A 22,278-nucleotide genomic window follows, 5' to 3' on the forward strand; every position below is an offset into this window, starting at 1 on the left:
GTCTCTGTGTGTGGACCAGAACAGCGTTCCCATTTTCTTCATCTTCTCAGCCCTCTCTTCTGTCCTCCCCCCTCCCACGATCATATCCCATTTCTTCCTTGAGGCTGCTGCCTTTCTAACTCAGCCTGAGATCTTGGTCTTTCTGCAGGGGAGGGTGAGGACCATGAGTCCTGCCTGAGCAATCTTGCCTCTCAGACAAGCCAGCCTGGCAGAGACAATAAACATTACACATTAAATTGAGAATTAGTGGCACAGTAGTGTAAGCTGCCTGCAAAAAGCACAGCAGAGGAGCAGCTGCCTCACCTGGAACACCTGGGGGTCCAGCAGGGCCAGCTGGGCCTGGGGGACCTGGTGGGCCTGGCAGAGCAATAGTTGACGAACCCTCTGAAACACAAACACATATATGCATGCATCCAGCAAACGTGTAACGAATCTATCCTTCAGGAATCTCACATCTATAGCATATGTATGCTCCCAACACAGGGAGCCCCAGTACTAGTCTGACACACAGTCAAAATGTATTTAGGGGGCATAACAAAAAAAAAGAGAAAATCCTCCAAAAGCAGAAGTGTTTGAACTCTCACAGCACTACATACCAGCACTTATGACTGTTCCTGGAGCTCCAGGTTCTCCTAAGGAAACAAAGCAACAAAAGATGAACTTCTTTTTTGGGGAAGATTTGTCACTAGCTCAATGACATCGTCTTATTAAGCACGGGATTTCTGTTCTCTTTACCCTTGATCTCCTGTCTGAGAAGTCATAGCTCTAGAAGGTCATGGGGGAAACAACAGAGTTCAGTTAATCCAGAGAGATCCTCTGATCAACTTCCCAAGCACTACATCTGCGAGCACAGGCAAACGGCCTTAATTTATCCGAGGCAGACACACGTCTCACATTGCAGCCACCAGGGCTGCTCAGGGCAGAACCACGTTTGCTAAGGTTTTCTCAGAGGAGAACTGTCATGCTGAGTGCCTCAGCAGATGCCCTGCCTTTGTGTGTGCTCAGGGGGGCTTTGGCTAGCAGCTGTTTCTCAGACCTTCCCTTCCCAAAGCCACTAGATGCCACTGTTGATTCAGGGACTGGTCAGCAGAGCGGCTAACCCTCCCTAAAATGACGTGCTTAGAGAGAAAATGAGTATTAGGAAAGAAACAAAACTCACCTTTAGACCCTGGTCGGCCTGGGTTCCCTGGAAGTCCTGAAATGAGGTAGACAAACATTTTTAAATGGTTAGTACAAATATTGTCTGCTTTATATTTTCTAGGTAGCCCAGTTGAGTTTCACTTGTGGATTTATGGAAAGAGTTCCCTACTCAAGACCCTGGCTATCAGCATTTACGAGCAGGTCCCTGACAGCAAGTGGAAGAATTCACAGTGGACTGTAGACTGAGCTGGTAGCATCTCTGGGAACAGATAAGGACTTCCCTTCTCTCACTGCTCCCTGGATGACAGCACTGCTCCCTGGATTTATCTGTAGCTCCTTACAGGTACTGCTCCCTGTCCTGAGGCTCCTGGATAAATTCCCTGGTGACATGCTCCCCAAACCGCCTCTGCTTGGAGACATCACATCCTCTGTTTCCACCTCTATTGCTACATCCTTTCCCCTCTGTTTCTGCTGATGATTAGGACTTTCCAGTGATGCACAGGGAACTGAAACATCTTATTTGTTGCAAACTATGTTTTAGGAAGAGGCATATTTTCAACAGTCCAAGGCCCTGAATTGCTCAAAGGTTACACAACAACCACAAAACCTGTCTCAACACTCAATACCCAAAGGAGATGCAGAAACCTTGGGATATCTCTCTGGAAGCCCCAAGCAGCGCAGAGGGAAAATTACAAGGTTTTTTTGAGCCCGTATCAAAGTGTGTCATTGATAAATTGGAACACAGTGGAAAAGCCTACCTGGTGGTCCTTGGGGTCCTGTGAGACCTGGCAGAAAAAAGGAAACATTCTAAGATGTCTAAACAAATTTCAGGTAGGGAAAGTATAGACAGGGAGAAAAAGATTACATTTACTTGAAATTATAGTACACAGTCCACAAGTGGTGTATATTGGCCTAGCACCTGGTATGTAAACTGGCTCATAGCAGCTGATGTTCTTGTTTGCAGCGTATGCAATCCTGAGATCACAAAGGCTCTAGATTCCCCGTGTGTTTTCCTTTCATGACCATTTTACAATGCAAAGATCTTCTGCCAGCCTTAACTTCAAATTAAGACTGGAAATTGTTGACAAAGGCATCTGTATTCCTAACTGAGCAAAAAGTACTTTTGTTCTCTGTGCTTTTACCTGGCTGTCCTGCATCTCCAGAGGGTCCTGGAGGGCCTCGGGCTCCTGGCATTCCTGCAAGACCTGGTTCACCTAGGGATATAATCACCATTAACAAGCCAGAAGTCACTGACTTACAATCTACCAATCCGTTCAAGCTTGGCCACCAGCCATCCTGCAGCATTTTCTACCTATTGTATCCTCATAGCCAACTAGCCATGTTCAGTTTCAGTGTCTGGGAGGTGAACATCAACGACAGAAGAGTTCTGTAGTGAGAAGAACTCTGTCACAAGTTTAAAGCCGGCTCCATTGTATGTCTCAGCTCCATGGCTGACTCTACAGTGCTTCTGAAACAGCAAGATCCCAGAACATGAATCTGCTGCCATCTTCTCCCACCCTTTTTACAAATCAGCCTCCAGCCAAATCAGAAAGTACATGCATTTCTACCTCAAAAGAATCCCTTACCTTTTTCACCTGGCTGTCCATCACGGCCAGCTTGTCCTGTCAAAAAAAAAAAAAAAAGAGACTGTTAGGGACAGCTGAAGTAGCATCACAGTTGCCATCCATCCTCCTCCTAAGCAGAGCACATACCTAAACACAAGAGAGTGGCTTTTCACCATACTGCATCTGAAAAAACCTTGGCTGCAGTTACTCAAGATCCAGAAAACATTCACTTTTTCAAGTGAATGAATTAATTGTAGGACATCTTTTCCAAGTATACAAACTAATCTTAGCTATCTAGAAAAAAGATCTAGGATCACAACCAGTTTGATTCCACTCCGATGTTGTTTCTTTGTCTATGCTCATAGAAACACACTCTAGGTGGAAATGACATTGCCACACCTATAAACACAGCTGTTTTCTGTTACCCACCTACAGGTCCTTTAGCCCCTGGCTCTCCTGGAGGACCAGGCATTCCTCTTGAGCCTTGTTCACCTGTAGTGAAATGGTATGAAAATGAATCAAACAAATCTTGGTGAAGATAAAGCTTATGACTGTCAACAATATTTGGTGCTTTGCAATTGAAAAACAGCATTGACAGGATGTTCAGGCCTTATGATTCATGACTGACTGTCTCTGAGCATTAGAAGAGCTCAAGTGATGTGAATACGTAGCCTCTGAAGGAGAATTTCCCTAAAGATAAATACAAAGATTACTACCAAGATTAGTGGATCTATTTAAAACTTGGGTGCAAAAAACCCCCTCCTTTAACAAATAACATCATTACCCTTTTTCAAGTTAACTGGGAATGGCTGGGCTATGCTGTTATTTGGAAACTCATAGGAAACAGAGGAAACATATTTGGAAACAGATAGGCTGTTACTCCGGGAAAACAATCCACTAACCTGTCATTCCACGAGAACCCTTCTCACCCTGATCACCTGCGGTACAAAAAACGGAAGTATTCTGTGAGATTGTGTAATTGTAAAATGTTTACATCCATGAAGATAAAATCTGCCTTCTGACAAAAGCACAGAAGAAAAAGCAAAAGAAGGATAGGGTTAATACCCATGGACAGTATCCATATCAAAAGGAAACTAAAGAAAATATGCACAAAAGATATGTAATTCATCAACACACCTTTGGGTCCAGGGGCTCCAGTGGCTCCTTTCTCACCTGAAAGATACATGGATAATTGAAGAATAATAATGATGTCGGAAGTGAAAGAAACTTCATGCATCAAGAACAATCATACAGATTCTTTGATATCAGACAAACTCAAACTGGAAATTCCTTTTCTTCAATACAGCTCCATCCATCCAACCATGTTTCCTCACCTATACTGTGCTATTACCTCTGTGTCTTTTGTATTTCTCAATATTTGCTTGCAGTCATTAAGTTTAGCTTCCCTCCCCTTTCTTCAGCCTTAAGCTTTTCTTTGCCCCTAGCATCAAAATGCTACATGCTCAAACCAAGTCTGCTACTCAGAGAAGTACTAGAAAAGCACATCAGCTGCTGCGGTAATTGCTGAGAGGAAGAGAAGCTTACCCTTAGCACCTGGGAGGCCACCTTCTCCTCTAAATCCTTGCAGGCCAGGAGGACCTGCAGAAAAAATGAGATGGGGGAGTTTAATTCATCCCACTGATCGCTATACATCACTGAAGAAGAAAAACTATGAGAAATTATCACTCTTGGTTTTGTTTTCTCCAATCTCTGTGCCAAAGCAAATGAATGCAGCACTCACCTGGAGGACCCTGTGGACCTGGAGAACCCATCAGACCTGTGAATAAGGAACAGGATTTTCTTTCAGTAACACCACTATTAGAAAATGAACAAATCTCTTTTGGTTTGCCCAGCATCATCCACAGTCTAATAGGTGTTTAGCAGATTGGAATTCCCACAGCTACTGTGAGAATTTGCATCACTGGCATCCTTAAAACCGGGACAACAAATCTGCACAGCTTAGTTCTTGTGACATAGAGGAAGAGGTTTTCCCTAAAGTAAGGTAAAGTGATTCAAACCTTCCATCTTGACTGAGATGTTGGGACTATTTTTTTTATAGTTCAATTTTTATCACAGTTACATGGACTGTAGAGCTGTAACTCTGTTAGAAGCCTGTTAGGGCTATGGAATTTACCTTATTATTTCTAAAAGCAGAGAAAGAACAGCTGGAAATATCACACGTCTTTTTGTGTTTTGAGAAACCTCCCTGCCAGTCCCCATTCTCACTAAGAATCTCCAAGAATTTATTGGCCTAAAGGTTATGTATACCTACTAAACTAAATTTTACCTAAAATGAGGACTACTACTTCACTTTTCTGATTACTGTAGCGCAACACAAGTGAAACAGAAAGACTAGAGTGCTCCTTTACTCCTAACTAGTCTGCTAGGCTCTCTCTGTCCATTTTCATATTTACCTTTAAGGCCAGCAGAACCTGGGGGACCAGGTGGCCCTGGAGGACCTGGCTCACCAACAGCACCTGCAGAATAAGAGCATGAATAGATGCTGTAGAATACAATTATGATCCCATTTTTCCATTATCCCATCTTGTGTTATTCTTTCTCTGGCAAGTGTCATGAATAATCTGCTTGTCAGTGCAAAACACCCAAACAAGCATGCATTGTCCAAGAAAAAAACCTCATCTCACTGGGATTTAGGATGAGCAAGATAAATCCCCCAGCTTTGGTGACTTGGGTAACAGGGAAGAAGATGACCTTGATACTAAGTGGTTTTGGTTCTGCCAAACTCAAACATGACTGAGAGACCTGGAAAACCAAAACAACCCTTGTTTACTGATTTTAAGTTTGGGAAAAAAAATCCCTTAGGCCAGATTTTTCTGTGCTGGGAAATGTTGAAATGAAATCTGGATTTGAATAATCAAATAAAATTCTACCACTGAAGCGTTTTATGAATTGGGACAAAACTCTAGCTTTTGTCCATCTCTGCGTATTCAAGAATGGGACACCTAGACCCTACCTCTGTCTCCTTTTTCTCCAAATCCAGGCAGCCCAGGCTCCCCTCGAGGCCCTGGTAGCCCTTCTCGACCTCTCTGGCCCATGGGACCTTCTGTGCCAGGATCACCTACAAGAAACAAATGCCTTGTAAATAAAGATGTCTTTATGGGAGGCCTTGGGCAAGAGTGGCCACCTCCATGGGGGAAGGCAATGATCACACCAACCTGGTGTCATTATTCCCATGCCATGTCAATCAGTTGTAAGAGACTCACAGCATTGATAGAGATGCTTACCCATGCTGCCTTTCTGTCCTTTTGGTCCTTCTGGTCCTTGGTGCCCAATTGGACCAGGAATGCCTGGAAAGAAAAACACACAAAGTGTTCAGAGTCCTTGTCTGTGTTCCATGAAAGAATAACATGCAAATTAGGGGAACCTGAAGTCTTGAGACTCATCAGCTGGGGTAAAGAATATATTACTTGGAAAAGTGGGTACTTGAACAGGGATCTCTTTAGAGGAACACAATACGTATAAGAGCAAAAGGAAATTGGGCCAAGTGCTCATGCAGCTGTGGGACTCTGTCAGAGGTAGGTTGGAATCTTCACAACCCCCAATTAGGCATGTTCGACTAAGTGGAAGTCAGGCTGAGGCCTTGCTTGTAACAAAGTCTCTAAGCTATGTCTGTAGCCCAGCACCAAGGTACTGAACAAGTGACTTAGTGTATGCTAAATACTGACTCTTTAGAGAATCACCTTCACCTAGGTTTGCAGTGCAAAATTTGTTCTTGTCTAAATGTTACTAAACACTCCCCCTCAAAGGAGAATTGTATTACTGCCCACCTGGGACACCAGGGAGTCCTCGCTCTCCTGTAGAGAGAAAGAAATAGACAGTCAGTGGGGAACAGGTCTTCCCTGTTTATCACTCTGGCCAGCTCTCACCCTCGCATAAAAATGAATTTATGTTCCTGGTGTGTTTACAAGTTCTACTATCTCCAGCCACATTGGTCCCCTTGTATTTATGCAATGGATTGAATCATTCACATCACACAAAATCCTCTCAAACACTCTGTGATTAAATCAGGTAGAGCTCAGGTTCAGGAATGACTTTCATCCAGGTGAAAGAAGTTTCTAGATTCAAAGTGAGGTCTGTTATCTCTTCTACTGGGAACTCTACAGTTGTCTTTGCCCAGAAAAAAAGCAAAAAATCCAACCATCACAACAATATCTGAACTACAGAATGCATCAGCTTCTCTAACTTCTGGAGTAACAAGAATTCGATTGCTACCCAGGCCCTATGGCAGGCTGCCAATCTACCTGAGAAAGTAGGTAGCTCCAGACTCACCTCTGGGACCTTGCATTCCCATGTCACCTGAGAAAAGAGGAAAAAATAATCAGGGGAGATCCTGGAGACATTTCCAATGATTACTGATTCATTTTGTTTAGAGTTGCTTTCCCACCTTCAATGAAACATGAAGGAGTTTTGGGTGAGCAGGGACACTTCACACTTGAATGGTGCAGAATCAGACCCATCCCACTAATGGCAAACAGGATCTGGCCTTTCACACTGGCACAACGCAAGACTGGGTCTCCTGTATTAGTTCTGCATGAGATCGGGCCCTCTATGGTTTATGCAGCAAACTAGCTTTACACTGTAGCAGGACCAGGGCAGTGCCCGTCCCCCTGTACTGGGCACTGGTGAGGCCGCACCTGGAACACCGTGTTCAGCTTTGGGCCCCTCACTGCCAGAGGGACACAGAGGGGCTGGAGCGTGTCCAGAGACGGGCAACGGAGCTGGGGAAGGGGCTGGAGCACAAGGCTGATGGGGAGCGGCTGAGGGAACTGGGGCTGTTCAGCCTGGCCAGGAGGAGGCTCAGGGGGACCTTACTGCTCTCTACAGCTCCCTGACAGGGGGTTGCAGGCGGGTGGGGGTCCGTCTCTTCTCCCAAGTAACAAGCAACAGGGCAAGAGGAAACAGCCTCAACTTGTGCCAGAGGAGGTTTAGATTGAATGTTAGGGAAATTTCTTCATGAAAGGGTTATCAAGCATTGGAACAGGCTGCCCAGGGAAGTGGTTAAGTCACCATCCCTGGAGGTATTTAAAGAAGTGTAGATGTAGGAATATGGTTTAGTGGTGGACTTGGCAGTGTTAGGTTAAGGGTTGGACTCGATGATCTTTTCCAACCTAAATGAGTCTGATTCTATGATTCTTTGTGTAAATCAGCTTCATCTTTCACACTACCAATTGCCCCTTGTAGCAACATCCACCCCAAACTTATGCATTGCCAGAGCCAAGCAATAGGCTAAGGGAAGGCAAGGGTTATATGGCTGTACCTTTCTCACCAGGTTCTCCTCTCTCCCCTCGGAAGTAGCCTGTAACAGGAAGTGAAGGGGCTGTTAGAGTGCATCACACAACAGAATGTCTACTTTCTTCACATACAAGGGTCCTTCTATTCAGATTTTGAAGGCTGCAGGCAGCACAGGCTATCAAGCACAGCATGGCTTTGTAAGTAGTTTCCTCAGAAATTTGCTTTCTGTAATCCATGAAACTTCTGAAGCTGGGAGAATGTAGGCATCTGCTAAACAGAAGTAAATCATCCTTCCCTTGCTAAAAAAAAAAAGTAGCATGAGAAATAAAGCATGGGTTCATTTTACTGTGTAGTTCTTTCAAAATGGAAAACTCACTTGCTACAGCAAACACGATACACCCTGGCACAGAATGGCATACCCACCACTCCTTTCTTCTCCCTTTTCTGCTGGCTTTAAGAGATGCACCACCAGTGTTAGTGGCAGCACTCTGAGCTCCAGCACAGCCTGTCTGTGAGGACAGGTGAGGGCACTATTTTTGACAGACTTCATTGCACTCTAAAAGCCCTGGCCTTTAGGTCCTTGGGCCAGCAAATCCTCCCACTCCCCTTTAAATAATCTGGTCTCATGCAGTACCACAGACTGACTCTGCTCACCTCGTTCCACTTCCTTATTCAGTCTGTTCTTCACCATCAACCAGACTGACTCTTCATTTTCATAAGGGAAGGTTGAGGAGGGTGAAATACCCTGAAGAAAGTCTACTCTTGAAACATCCTTTTCTATATTTGAATTCCCTGGGTTAATCGTCAGGAGTCCGCCATTGATTTTTTCCAGGTTTTCCACACGAGATCTCAGCTTTCTCACTTCTTCCGCTGGAAGGTTAAAGTAAAATGTTAGGGAACATGCTGCCACAGATGCATGTCTGAAATACCTAAATCTAACAGCAGGGAGAAGGCAACATTTTCAAATAGCTATGGCCACTGAGTTTTGCAAGATTCTTCTTTGCATCTTTTTTCTAGCAGGGATATCTGTAGTTTATATGGCAGCTTTGGAATTGGAAAAGTAAGACCTCAAATCTCAGGAGTTTTCCTATCGTACTCACCCCAAGGCTATATAACCTCTCATAAAAGGTTTACATTCCTTATCTATCCTTTCTGTTCATTTGTAGTATCTTAGCAGCAGTCACCATCAAGCTGAAGGTACTCCTCAGTTCTCTGGCTTGATATCTCTGGTACTTGGCTGTTTTGCCAGCTTACACCCTCTGTTTCTCTTTCTATCCAATTCAATGTTTTGTTCCTCAGTTATTTCTTACCCAGAGCAATGAGTCCAAAAAGCAATCCAAGGAGAAGCAACCAGGCCAGCAGCAAACCCAGGAGCCATTTCCACCAGCTGCAGCAGGAACCACAAGGACACCAGGATGGCGTTGATCCGATTGCACCCCCCACATCACCATTTCGTATTTCTGGAAGAGGGAAGGGACAGTCTCCTTGTTAATGAAGAGTTCCTTGACTTCAGAGTCAAGAACGTCTTAGAATAAGGACACCAAGGTCTGATCCATTATACAAGGGAATATGGAGAAAAATCTTTACATCCCACTCTACACACAGTGGGTGTAATTCTAGTCCTGGTGGAAGCTGGGAACAGCATTCCTAATAGGAATTCCAACAGGGGACAACACTCAGTGTGTTTTACAATAACAGATGAAAAATGTGATCCCCTTGGGGTCAGTTTTTTGTACAGTTTTGAGCCATAAATGACAGCAATAGCCAGCATGGTCTGTCTGAGCCCTCTCCTTCCCATACATCTATCCTGGTAGCAGGATGCAGCTGTACCACCTATCAGCTATCCAGTTTTCCCCAGCAATTAAAAAATACCCCAACTGCCCACTTATCCATAATCAAATCACTGATACCAATGTCTCTGGCAAGTGCTCTGTTCATTACAGACAGAGCAGCCTCCTGGACATTCCCTCCCTCTGATGTCATTGGACAGAGATGATTCATGTCACTCAAGGACAATTGCTTTGTTGTATATTGTGCTTTGGTGCTTCTTTCAATGAATGTCTGAATTGCATCACTTACCTGCATAGGTTGCTTTGTCCCTTGTTGGCACCGATTTCAGTCCTCCTGTTTTAATAGCAGAAAAAGAGGGTTTAATAGTCTTTATATGCATGATTAAACTTAGAGCATGGGCTTGAAAGGGAAAGATAGTAATGGAGGCAGAAGGAGAAAGGTCTGTTGCATTTCCACAGGGACAAACTCTTACCATTTGCATCTGATTTTAGGCCAGTATCTGTAGCATAAGAGGAGGAAAATCCCTGCTTCTCTTTCTTCAAGGTGTCTTCTACAAAGGAGCCTGAACAAGAACCAAATGTAATTAAAAACATTATACCAGAAGTTCAATCAGGCCTACTTTCATTCATTGGCAAAAGGCACATTTTTTATTGGGAAGACACAATAGCTCTGCCTGTTTAAACCAGATCTAGCTTTTTGCTTTCAAAGTTTCTGAGCTTTGTGAAATATTCCAAGGCAAACTCTAGAGCTTCAGATGCAAAAGCTAGACCTAGATTGCAGCTGGCATAGTTAAAGGCTAACTGCCTGCCAGAGTTTCTTGATTGGCTTGCAAGGCTTGGAGTCAGATGTAGTGTCCTGAACTCGGAACTCCCCTTTTCTATTTCTAGAACTCGGTCTCTATTTCTCTGCCCTCAGCCTATCCACGTGTCCCAAAGAAGAGAAGTTACCTCCATTAAGCCCAGTGGTAGAGGCACTAAAGACTTTGCCACTGTCCTTTGTCATGATCAAAAGCTCCATCTCCTTCTTTGCTGGGGCATTCTCCTTCTCCAGCAGCAGGAACTTGCAGTCTTTGCGCAGAATATCATCTCCCTGGGAGCTCAAAACAGTTCCCCCTGGAATATTGGTAAAAGATGGGAAACGTGAGGAGATGAGCGTGGGCCACTGAGTCATAACTACAAGCCACAGCAGTTTTGTTCATTAAAACAGGTACTTGCATTGTGATTGGGGTTGCCACTACTATAAACACCCAATAAGAGACACACTGGTTACTGAAGCTAGGAGGAGAGCAGTGTGTGTCATTAAATGTCTTTAGAGGTGTGTATTCACTAGCAGAGGAGTGACCGCTACCAAAAATGGAGAGCATCTGGAATCAATTACATATAGAAATTATTTGCTCAATGACCTCTTTGCTTCTCAAACACACTTACTATAGAATCATAGAAACTCAAGTCTGAGAGAGACATCCAAGGGTTATCAGAGCCAGCACAGCTCAAGCTGAGGAGCACCTTTAGCAGACCTACTCTGTCAAGCACAAAGCACTCCATATCCTTGAGAGCCAGGCATGGCTATGAGGCATTGAACCGTAGCTTACTGAGGTTTGGCCCAGGCCAAACAAGGCTCAGAACATCAGTGTGGTCATCCTTCTGCTATCAGGCAGTATCAAATATGCCTGGAACAGTATACTTGAATTTGCACACAAATTGACACACTGAAAATCAAAACAACCACAATGGTATTATTCCATTGTTCTAGCATCAACCTGGAGTAAACCTGTGTTAGAAAAGTTATCATAACTTCTGTGGTATTCACATCTACTTTTAAGCCTCATCTTTGGGAGTCCCTGGATTGCAAAAGAAACTTGGCTTCCCTTACACACACACAAAAAAAAGACTAATTTATTGTTCTCAGTTGCAAAAGCCAGATGGAAAAGATGAATCCAAATCGTTCAAGGACAAAAAGTCAGTAGAAAGACCTCAGGTTCTTTCATTAAAAAAAATAATCTGATTATGTGTAAATCAGTTCCTTGATTTTTGACTGGTTGAGGCTGGTACTACTGCAAAATGATGACTAAAATCAACCTTGCATGTGTTTTGGCTTCAAATGAAGCACAATTTCACACATGCGATCTTCTATCCAGTTACCTGCCTGTTGAGCAGAAACAGCTGCAATGAAATCATCCAAGTTACCACAGAGTGGGAGAGATCTGAATCAGACCATCTCGTTTGCTCATTTTAGCTTCTGGCTCATTTGCTTTCTTTTCAGAAAGGTACTGGTATGAGACTTGGTTAGTGACAAGTCATGCTCCTGAGGAGCCAGGCATTAGTGTCACACAGCTGGTTGAATCTCTAACTTGTTTTTATCATGATATGCCTTACAAGGCCATGCCTAAACAACTGTGAATGACACACTCACCCGCTGAGGCAGACACACCAGTACTTGCCACAGTGTTACTCTGAGAAGTGTTCTTCATCCCATATGCTGCAATGAAGAAATTAGAGGATGGAAGAGATGAAGGATAACAAGGTATCTACACAGACCAGCCTTGGGCTGAACACCATTTCAAAAATCTTTTCTTATTCAGGGTACCTAGGACAACTCAAACAAGCAAGGGCTCCCCCAGCAAGCGAATATCTAGTGCTTACATAGCACAGGGAGCTATTCCTGCACATGCAAAGCAGAGGAAATGTTCCTCAATATCCCCTCCTACCACCTTGCTCCCCACAAGAAGATGGTAATGCAGGAGTCTCTGTCAATATGACTTTTTAGTCACTATAGTAGAGGTGGGAGGAGGCAGCACACATTGGTGACCCTCACACTTTCTCCAGGCTTAAACTGTTGCTGACCTGCAGAGGCTGCAGTAGCGTTCTGGTTCAGGGCTGAAGAGCTTGGAGACAGGTTGTTTTGAACTCCGAACACTGCAAAGAAAAAGATCGCAAGGGGGGTTATAGGAGTCCTGTAGTGCAGGTGGTATTCTGGCTAAAAACAAAACCAGACCTATGAGAATAATGACAACCTCTCCCAAGAAAATTCACCAGCTAGCTGGAGTCATCACTGGCCTAAGCACTTCTGTTCAAAGATTTTCCTTACAAATTGTATTTTTGCTTAGATCATTTTGCTGTATAAGTTATTGTTGGCCCAGTACAATAGCAGTGACCATTTTAAAATTATCACAAGATAGAATGTGAAGCCACTCTCATGGCTGCATGGACATTTCTGCAGGTGGGGCGCTTGGGAAATTTAAGGAGATAACTGCACACAGTATGTGTCAAAGTACTGTCCAGAGAAAAGCAAATGGCTTGGAAGGTGGCACCTTTGATAACAGAATCAGTGTGGCAATATTAGTGCAGTGTACAGACCGCTCTCATACCCCCTGCTCTCTTTGCAGGCCCAGTCAGAGACCTTGCATGATGGCACTGTGCTGTGCAGACATAGTGTGTGTGACCGAAAGGAAGAGAAGTGGTTCAGTGACATTGAAGAGAGCCTGCCAGAAGCCATGAGCCAGATAAATCAAAGGGAATTTACAGAGAAAACTGACAGAGGACCAGTGGGCCTTTATGGAGTTTGACACATGAGTTTATTTTTTAAGACATTACCCTGAGTTGTTCTAGGGAAGAAACAGGCTGTCCTAACAGCTGTCTTTCAAAAGATAAATTATTCTCCTTAGAAATCCTCTAGTTTTCCCTGCCTCCCAGACAAAAATAGTCAGGAGGTAACACCAACTATACAGGGCCAACTCAGAATAAATCCACCACAACCAACGAATAACTGGGACGTGCATACAAGCTGCTGACACTGAGATGAGGCACAGAAGAGAAACAGAGTGTACTTGTCTGCCTTGACTGTGGAATTGTGAAGGGAAGAAGAGAAAAATCTGACCTGTAGAGGAAGTGCTCAGGCCTGCGTTCAGAGTATGATTGCTGGGAGCCAGGTTATTTGGAACACCAAAAACTACAAAACGAGGAGGTAAAATGTTACTACTTCTCTGGAATCAGAAATCCAGCACCCAAAGGTCAGTGGCACAGTCACAGAAATTAAGTCAGAGTCACTTGGAAATGCAATTAGTAAAAATGCACAATAATTGCACAGAGGAAAAATCTTAAACATTTTCACACCACACCACTCTTTTACTGAACTGACAAACGGGAGAAAATCCTACATCAGACAAGTTGCAATCGTGAGACTGTATCAGAAAGCAAAGCTTTTAATAGTATGTTACCATAAAGTTTCCTGCGTTTTTTCTCTGCGGCTGAGAAATGCAGCACCCTTGGCATTTAGAAGTGTGCCTTGCAAGATAGAAGCACGCTCAGCACTTACTGATCACATCTTTAGTATATGAGGACTGAAGGGTCAGGCCCAGTTGTTCTTACAATGGGCCAGGATGACCCAATGTCTAGAGTCTAAAACTAGTTTTGATAGGGAACGTGAGCATGACCGTATTGATAAAATTATCACCAAAGTTTAGCAACAGATCAGGCACTCAGGACAATAGATTCTCACAAAGAAGGACTTTCAAATACAGTCAGTGTAGAAGCAGAGAGCAGCAAGTTATAGAAAACCAGAGAAAATTCAAGCATATCCCCTGACATCTCGATTCTTCCATCATTTTAGTTCTTCTTGCTGTGCAAAAAAAAGCACTGCTGTTGACCCAGTTTCAGTGAAATTACATCCTTCAAGCCTGGGTAGTCTAGGGAACATACCTGATCCTGTAGAGTGAGACATAGCATTGATCAAGGAAGAGCTGTTATGATAACCACCAAGGGAAGACCCAGCAGGCAGGGTGGAGGACCACATGTATGAAGGGAGGGCAGTATTCAGTATGGTTGTATCGTATGTCCCTGACACTGTGAAAAAACCAAACAAACAGAAGTCGTTTTCAATGAGACCAGGCTTAGCATGCATTGTGGGTTTACATGGCACAAAACTTCACCTGCCTTAAATTTTACCCTAGTGGAGTCAACACAATGATTCCAGGTTAACATGGTATAACTGATCTCAAATGCCAGCTGATTACAGCCCAGCTGATTTTTAACCAGTGGCGTAAAGATAGACATGATAGCATAATCATTCATAAAACACCTTGAAGAGATTTCATTGCTTGTAGATGCTATGATACCAGAATAAAACACTTCGGTCCGCCATTCTATTAATAAATCATCCTGGCCCATGCAACATATGACTTACTTCCCACATAAGGCTCTGATTTGTTCACTGGTGTATTGGAGTAGAATTCCAAGTTTTGGACAGGATTTGAGCCATGTGCAAGAAAAAAAGGTATTGCTTGTTCCTAGATACTGGTGGAAGGCAGTGGAGTGAATGTGAATACCACTGCCTCAAGCCCTGTGGTAAAGCTTATAAATAATAAAAGCTGGTTATAGTGTTTTAAGTACTACTACTATTACTATCGAGTTCTAGTGATCTCTGAACCATGTGGTGTGGCAAATAAATCAAACAATAACCCAAATGTTGTCTTCAGTGCTATCTCCATCTTGCCTGGAGATAAGAGATCAAATCACTTTAAGACATATCTGTTTAGAGCTCTTTGTCTCTGCCAGAAGTGCCTCTGAATTAAAGCTGGTGACAGCAGGAACTGGCTTACTTTTAAGGAAATCAGACAAGACACTAGAAAGCTACCAAGATGGCTCTTGTTAGGTCAACATCTGGACAGCCCTCCAGCATTCTGACCCTTTTTCTGTATTGCCACCACTGTCTGGGACAGAGATCATATATTCTTACTCAGTTGTTCTTAGCAACTGGGTATTTTTATGGCAAATAATATTTGGAATGGCTCCAGCATTGCTAACCATCCTCTGCCAAGCACCTGACTGAGAGCTTTCAGTAACCATCTTTGTCTCCACCACAGCCTTTTTCGGTATCGGGAGAGTACTTGATGGCGATCGAGTAGGGCTGCAGCTGGCTGACCGACTTCCTTTCAGCAAACGTTTCACATCATCCAACTCTGTCCCTGGAAAGAAAAGCAAGTGTCCAGGCTCACCCAAAAGCCATTGTTTCATTGATCTGTAATCTTACCCACACTAAACCACTCAGTAGAATCTACCTGTCCAAGAAGCTGTACTTTCTGGGGATGCCACTTAATAACAAAGCTTCAAGGCCTCATTTCTGGGACTAAGTACAACTACACCCTTGCAAGACCACCATCTAACCCACAGCATCCTTCCTTGTTCAAAAAGGGGAGACAAATGAATATTCTTAACAAGAAAAAAAGAATGATATGCTGCTGTCATCATAAAGATTGGGTCCCAAAGACGCTGCAGACACACCCAGAGCAACAACACCCTCTATATTATATCTGATCCCCCTGGAATAAAATCCATGGCACTTACATCTGCCAGAGGGAGATGCGCTCTGCAGTCGGACCCGTATTTCACTCTCTGGGAAAAGAAAAAGCAGATCATGAATATAGAGTGAGATGCATTTGTGTCTTGGGCTGGGAATTAATATTTAGGTTGAAGTTATTTCCTTCCTTCTTTATGTCTGTGTTCCATCTTGTTGTCTTGCTGCTTGATTTGAGCAGCATTCGTGGCCCATGTGAATTGGTTGTAAATTTGTTTGGGTGCCTTTTGTTTTGGGGTCACATTTTGATACTTTTAATTCCAGACACCCATATTTTACTCACTGAAAGCCTCTGTTGAAGTCAATAACATTGTTACTGCCAGACATACGCAAGGCCTAATTATGCAGTCCTTAATCATATCGATATTCTCACTCACTAAAAATATTATTATTATTATTATTGTCCTTCTGGACAAAAACTGAGAGAGCCAAAAGAAGCTTACTAAATACACAAAATCCCTACTTGGGATTTTACTTGGGTAAAATTCACACTGTCTTCTCTACAATGGGCTGTATGATTTAGTCTCTTACAACCTGCTGGCTTGTCTTTTGACTCACTGAATGTAACCGGCCAGTTTTAAGCCAACATTCTCGCTAGGTACTTGATTTTATTACTGACTTTTACTGTCCAGCGCAAGAGACTATAGAGTTAATGTGATTTGGCTGGGGCAAGCCTTTAAGCTTGCTACCCACAAGCAAACTGGCCAGCCAGGACATGCAATATATGCTCCTCAAGATGAAATCTGACAGTGCATGCACTATAAAAGAAACACTAGCTTTGGCATTCATGTGGAGAAGCTGATGGATTGGAATTATTTTCTGAAGTAATATGAGAAGCTGGAGCTGATTCTCTGGTGTCTGTTTTATTATGTATGGCCTAGTTCTGCTGGGAGCTCAGGTATGTAGTGTGCTAGAGGAGCCTGTGAAGATCTGAGGTAGAATAATTGGAAACTGTGATACTCTCCAGGAGAAGTGCGCAAGAGCGCACTTTGATTTATATCCACCGCTAAAATAAACTTGGATAAAGTGACATTATAGTTTCCTCTTCAAGCAACTGGGAACAGATATTACACTCTTACAGACCAATATAATCCTTCTTTCCCCAACACTGTTAATAAATTATTAGAGAAGCTGAATGCCTTAATGCAGAGCTGTACAGTGAGCTGGCTAAACAGACCACAGCAAGTCCATAATTTCCTCACCACCTCTCTACTACCAGCATAAGATCATTTTGGGGTATGGCCTTATGGTTTGCAAGATAGATTGCAGTAGGAGTAACATGAATACAATTACTGTAAATATGTCAAGAGGTGGGTCACAGAGCATGGATGGACAGAGTTTATGGTAGTGAACAGACAAGACAGAAGCCTGTGTCCTATGCCCCCAGATGTCCAGGTCCCCAAGTAGATCCTCCTTTCTGACACAGTCCAAACCACCATGATCTTCACTAAGGTCAATTTTTACACCAAACTTGTTTAAGCAACTGCTTACAGATAAATGGTTCACATCTGCAGTGGTGTAAATCCACATACCTCATCTGACTGCTCTACACTTAAACTGGTTGATTCCAGCTACAGAATAGGTCCATTTAACATAGCCTGAATCATACTGAAGAAAGCAATGGAGGCTTCTAAAAGAACAGTATCACTCACCTCGACTTTGGCTTCTCCCTCTTGTGGAGGCAGATGCTGTGAACAGCAATGAAAGAAAACCAGTATTAGGCTTTACTGTCTGTGACCTCACTGAAAATGAACACATAGATCTTTCTCAGAGTGCTCAGACTCAGACAGTAACCTCTGCTTGTGGCACAGCTGGGGGAACTGAATGCTTCAAGTTTCTACCAGGCCACTTTTATGCTTTAAAGTGTCTTAAAGAATCACTAGCACCTTTAGCATTTCTGGACCAACTGCTCTTTCTTTTTGTACACATAAATGTTGTTCATAAACGGTAATCTCCCATTCCAACTGGCCAAAAGGAAGCCAATAGGCCTGTTTACCGCACCAGCCAAGGTTGGACACTTCAAAACCCTGCCTCCTCTTTGAGCCAGAAAGATGGCCTGACCATATTTTTCACTATTTGCACTGAGTAAAATCAGTACCTTAGAGTTTGGACAGGGCAAACTCATACCTGCTGACAAAGTTCAGTGTAGAATATATCACTTGAGAGACAGTTCATCTTTCCATATAAACATGTTGAAACCTAGAAAAGAGCTACTGGGTAAGTATATCCAGCAATGGCTCAAAATCCTGTCTGGGCTTTCTCGCTTGGAGTTGTTCTCTCAGCTATGGGTGCAGAGGGGAAGAAATGTTACGAAGCATCCCATATCTATGTTCTCCTGTCTGTGTCTAATGCCACATGGAGAGTGTCACAAAAGCACTTGAGGGCAGCAGATATATGGTATGCACCCTCTGTTTGAATATGTATCAGCTAGAGACTCTGCTGTCAGTTGTTAATGTAAATCCCAAGTAACTCTTCCGAAATCATGGAGCTGTACTGGCTGCTCAATACAGAGGCAGCACAGGTAGAGCAAGACACAGCGATGTGCAAAAAGCCACTGTAGTCACCAACTCACATGGCCTTGCCATAATGTTCAAAGGAACAGCTCTAAAAAGAACATACCAATCTCTTTTCTGGGAAACTCAGGAGAAGAGTTTGCACTGGAGCTCCCTGCAAAGAACAGAAAGATGCTCATTAATACTTTGCCCAAATCATTAAAAGCTTTAAAAACATGTCTTTCTGGTAACTGTCTAATCCCAGTGGGCAACAAACATTTCCATTTTAAAAAAGAGCTATGCAGGATTACATGAAAGCTGCTAATGTCTTTCAACAAAAATGTGCCAGAACTCCTTTTAGGAATGAGCATTACTATAAATAGGACTTAATCATTAAAATGTGTCCCTGATGGCTTATTTCCTAGCAAAACCACAATGGGATTCTTGTGCTGTTTGGGACAATCCTGCATTAATGCGACCTCACAATGTGCACTACACATTGCCTCCTTTCCATGGCATGTTCTGTGATACCTTCATATGTTGCATGGCGGTTGACATAGGTTTTTCTTTCAAATGTTGAGCCAGGTGATTTGGTGAGAGTAGAGCTGGGAGACTGGGTTTGTCTGTAGCCAGAGGATGACGATGTTGAATTCAATCTACCACTTCCACCTATAGGCAAAACAAAATGCCCTCAGCAAACTGAAGGTATGCTCTGGATGCACACTCTGGATGTCCTGAGTTCTCAATATTCAGTGCAGAGAGGAGTATTGGTTATCTTTGTGGCTTCAAGAAAAAGATATTGTCAATGATATATATGACAGCAGGTTTTGGCCTAGGGGTATGAATGAGCCACCTCCCCTAAGCAGGAATAAATCTGGCTCTGGATGGTTCTGGGTTTTAGTTTGGATACAGATTCACCTGTAAACTCCGTTGTTAAATGACACAAGCCACAGAAATTGGGAGACTGTTAAACCAAACTCATAGTGCTGAAGGATACAGTTCATGAAATAAAGGAGAGCAGAGATGAGTCCACTTCCCTCCCAAAGCAGCTATCCACACTCTCACTTAGTCATGCCTTAGTCAGTTCATTTTCTGGAGAAGATATGGAGGTCTGCGTCAGGCCCAAGGCAGCGTGGAGGTTATTAGTGGCTGTTCTATTTAGACAGAGGAAAGAATTTACCTCCTAATTCACATCAGTGCTGTGGGAGAAAGAACTGAGCCGCCATAACTAATGCGTTCATACTCTTCTACGAAACCTAATGCTGGAGTATGATCAGAGTACAGCAAAAAGGTAGCCCTGTAATAAAGTACAACATATCCATGCTGACAGCAGGATCAGACTGGGTATTGTTTACTGCTCCTGCAAAAAGACTGTGCCCTTATAACCTCAACAAAGTGTTTTCTTGCAAACTTTCCCCTGTTTTGTTCTGTAACTTTCCCACGTAATTCAGCAGAACTACTGTGACAAGTAGGCCTCTGTTAGAGGCATTCTGCAAGCAGAGTGGGAAAGCAGACATTAGAAAACGGTCTGTGAAACTTCAAGAACTCATTATCTCTAAAGTGCAGATTCCTTTCTTTTCCTCCACACACTGAAAAGAGATAACAAGGAAGATGGCAATCCCGCACAGTCATCTGAGTTGTTTGCAAGGTTGCGTTCAGTTCTCAGACTGGTGCTAGTCCAGACAATTAGACTGACATCTTCACTGGAGTTACTTCACATCTACCCTGAGGCAGAACAATTCCACACTCTGGCCTGTAATTGGTATGGAGGTGTCTGTCAGATCTATTGCGTATGGCTAATTTTGCTCTTGAGCTTCCAAACTTCATTCCCTTTGGTTTGTCAGCTCTTTTGAAGCATGGAGGATGTTTTCTACAAAGATAGTTATACCGTCTATCTCACTGGGGACAGAGAGAGGGGTGTGCCAGAAACCTGGCTAGAAAGCTTATATTTCAGAAACCTTTACTATGACAATCTAACAGCTGGGCAAAGAAAGCTGTTAGAGAAAAACCCTGGGTTTATGGAGTACACAGCACTTACTGATTTAGCATGTCCTGAAAATCTGGCATACTGTTGAAAGTGCTAACATCATGGACACACATGCACAAGAAAATATTTTCTAGGAAATTCTTTAATGATATTCTAACCTCAGCAAGATCAACAAAAAGATTAATCAAAACTGTAATTTGAACAAGAATGGTCAGAAAGATTGTGATTTGGAAATCCTGAAAGAAGGGAAATTTGGTTTCTGAATGACTTCTTAACAATGGTGGGAATGGCATTTTTTGCTGTTGTTCTCCTGAAACCAAGCTTTCCCTGTGGAAAATGGGAATTTTGCCATTTACTCACCTATCTTCACACCCAGATCTAGGGAAGGAATACCTTTGTTCTGCGTATTTGCCACTTCTACTTTCATATACCCTGTTTTCCTTACCTCTGGCTCATCCTACTTCCCTGCCCTGAATCTCTCCTCAGACCATTTCTGCTGCCTTCGCTCTCTGTTTCATCACTGTGCAATGTCTTCATTCCTTACTTGAAGTCACATAGCTGCTGCTATGGGCATAAGACCTCTTTTCCACTCCGCTCCCTCCAGTGTGGGATGATGTTTTGAGCCCACTGCTGCTCCCTCCTTCTGGAAGAGATGAGCACAAAATGAGACATTCTCTCAGGGTCAGAAGAGCAAGGCAGGAGGTAACCAAAGCTGTCCTCACACTCACTACAAGCATAGCTTCATGTCTGGTGAGACATCAGAACTGCAGAGAAATGTCTTGGCAGAGCACATAACGATTCACACTGTAGACCCAGCAAGTCTGTATTCAAGTTTTGCTCCATACATGGACTGAAGGATGTTCCTGTTAACTCTCATCATAAATGAGATAGTGCAATTCCTTTCCAACCCAGCTGCAGCAAGCTAATCAAGAATACAGTAGTATAAAGAGCATGTAGGATTCTTCCCTACTTGGTACTTGTACTTCCCTGCAGAGGTAGAAATCGCCCATGATATGTGATATTACCTGAAAAGATTCACTCACTGTTGTCAGCTGGATAAGATGACAAGGAAATACACTGCAGCCCCAGCAGTGGAGGCTGCAGACCCATCACTTTTGACCCTTGTCCCCAAAAGACAGTCACCACTGGAGACCCTATATCTGGGCTTAAGCCCTTGGAGAGTCTGGTCTACCAGTCTTAGTGGACTTTTTTGTGCAGCTCTGTTTCTGACAATACCCTGATGGCTCCCCACATACTACTTCTCTCCACTAACAAGTATTCTGGGAGAGACATTTCTGAAAATAGCTTCTCTTTGGGTGCAAGTCTTTCTGCACTCAGACTTGCTGTACCCAGGAATTTACAGAAATAATGCAGTTAAATCATGTGGAGGGGCACAGAACACTGAGCAGAAGTAACGTGATGTCTGACAACTACTTACTGGGTGGCAAGGATGTCAGTCTTGTGGTTACCGTCTCTGTAATAACTGAGGAAAGAAAAGGGTGCAGAGGTAATGGCATATTAATACAGCCAAACAAGACCAATGCTCTACTTAATTTCCATTGAAGAGCATGACTCATTCAAAGAAGATTGACTCATTTAAAGAAAAGTCCCTTAAGATCACATTGCCTAGGGGCTGCACTCTCATTAGCACACAATGCTGTGTGTTTGTTTGCAGGCCTGTCTAACTCTACAGTAACTA

General features: G+C 43.3%; 1 protein-coding gene across 1 annotated transcript in view; it reads right to left on the bottom strand.

Annotated features, from left to right (window-relative positions):
- The window catches only part of COL17A1 (collagen type XVII alpha 1 chain), a 47,328-nt gene that overhangs the window by 18,891 nt on the left and 6,159 nt on the right, over positions 1-22,278 (bottom strand). Inside the window, exons 2-34 of the mRNA XM_080402567.1 lie at positions 22,018-22,062; positions 21,124-21,222; positions 19,124-19,261; positions 18,720-18,767; positions 17,753-17,788; positions 16,091-16,138; positions 15,568-15,711; positions 14,447-14,590; positions 13,626-13,697; positions 12,593-12,664; positions 12,162-12,227; positions 10,697-10,861; positions 10,222-10,311; positions 10,038-10,082; positions 9,269-9,418; positions 8,613-8,828; positions 7,984-8,022; positions 6,996-7,022; positions 6,494-6,520; positions 5,951-6,013; positions 5,680-5,784; positions 5,120-5,182; positions 4,447-4,482; positions 4,251-4,304; positions 3,843-3,878; positions 3,608-3,643; positions 3,135-3,197; positions 2,727-2,762; positions 2,283-2,354; positions 1,899-1,925; positions 1,160-1,195; positions 597-632; positions 304-384 (exon numbers count right to left, since the gene is read on the bottom strand). Coding sequence (XP_080258693.1) covers positions 304-384; positions 597-632; positions 1,160-1,195; positions 1,899-1,925; positions 2,283-2,354; positions 2,727-2,762; positions 3,135-3,197; positions 3,608-3,643; positions 3,843-3,878; positions 4,251-4,304; positions 4,447-4,482; positions 5,120-5,182; positions 5,680-5,784; positions 5,951-6,013; positions 6,494-6,520; positions 6,996-7,022; positions 7,984-8,022; positions 8,613-8,828; positions 9,269-9,418; positions 10,038-10,082; positions 10,222-10,311; positions 10,697-10,861; positions 12,162-12,227; positions 12,593-12,664; positions 13,626-13,697; positions 14,447-14,590; positions 15,568-15,711; positions 16,091-16,138; positions 17,753-17,788; positions 18,720-18,767; positions 19,124-19,261; positions 21,124-21,222; positions 22,018-22,062 — 2,415 coding nt within the window. The remainder of the gene's footprint in view (positions 1-303; positions 385-596; positions 633-1,159; positions 1,196-1,898; positions 1,926-2,282; positions 2,355-2,726; positions 2,763-3,134; positions 3,198-3,607; positions 3,644-3,842; positions 3,879-4,250; positions 4,305-4,446; positions 4,483-5,119; positions 5,183-5,679; positions 5,785-5,950; positions 6,014-6,493; positions 6,521-6,995; positions 7,023-7,983; positions 8,023-8,612; positions 8,829-9,268; positions 9,419-10,037; positions 10,083-10,221; positions 10,312-10,696; positions 10,862-12,161; positions 12,228-12,592; positions 12,665-13,625; positions 13,698-14,446; positions 14,591-15,567; positions 15,712-16,090; positions 16,139-17,752; positions 17,789-18,719; positions 18,768-19,123; positions 19,262-21,123; positions 21,223-22,017; positions 22,063-22,278) is intronic.

Source organism: Falco punctatus, assembly GCF_963210335.1.
Source record: "Falco punctatus genome assembly, chromosome: 9".
Classification (NCBI taxonomy): Eukaryota; Metazoa; Chordata; class Aves; order Falconiformes; family Falconidae; genus Falco; species Falco punctatus.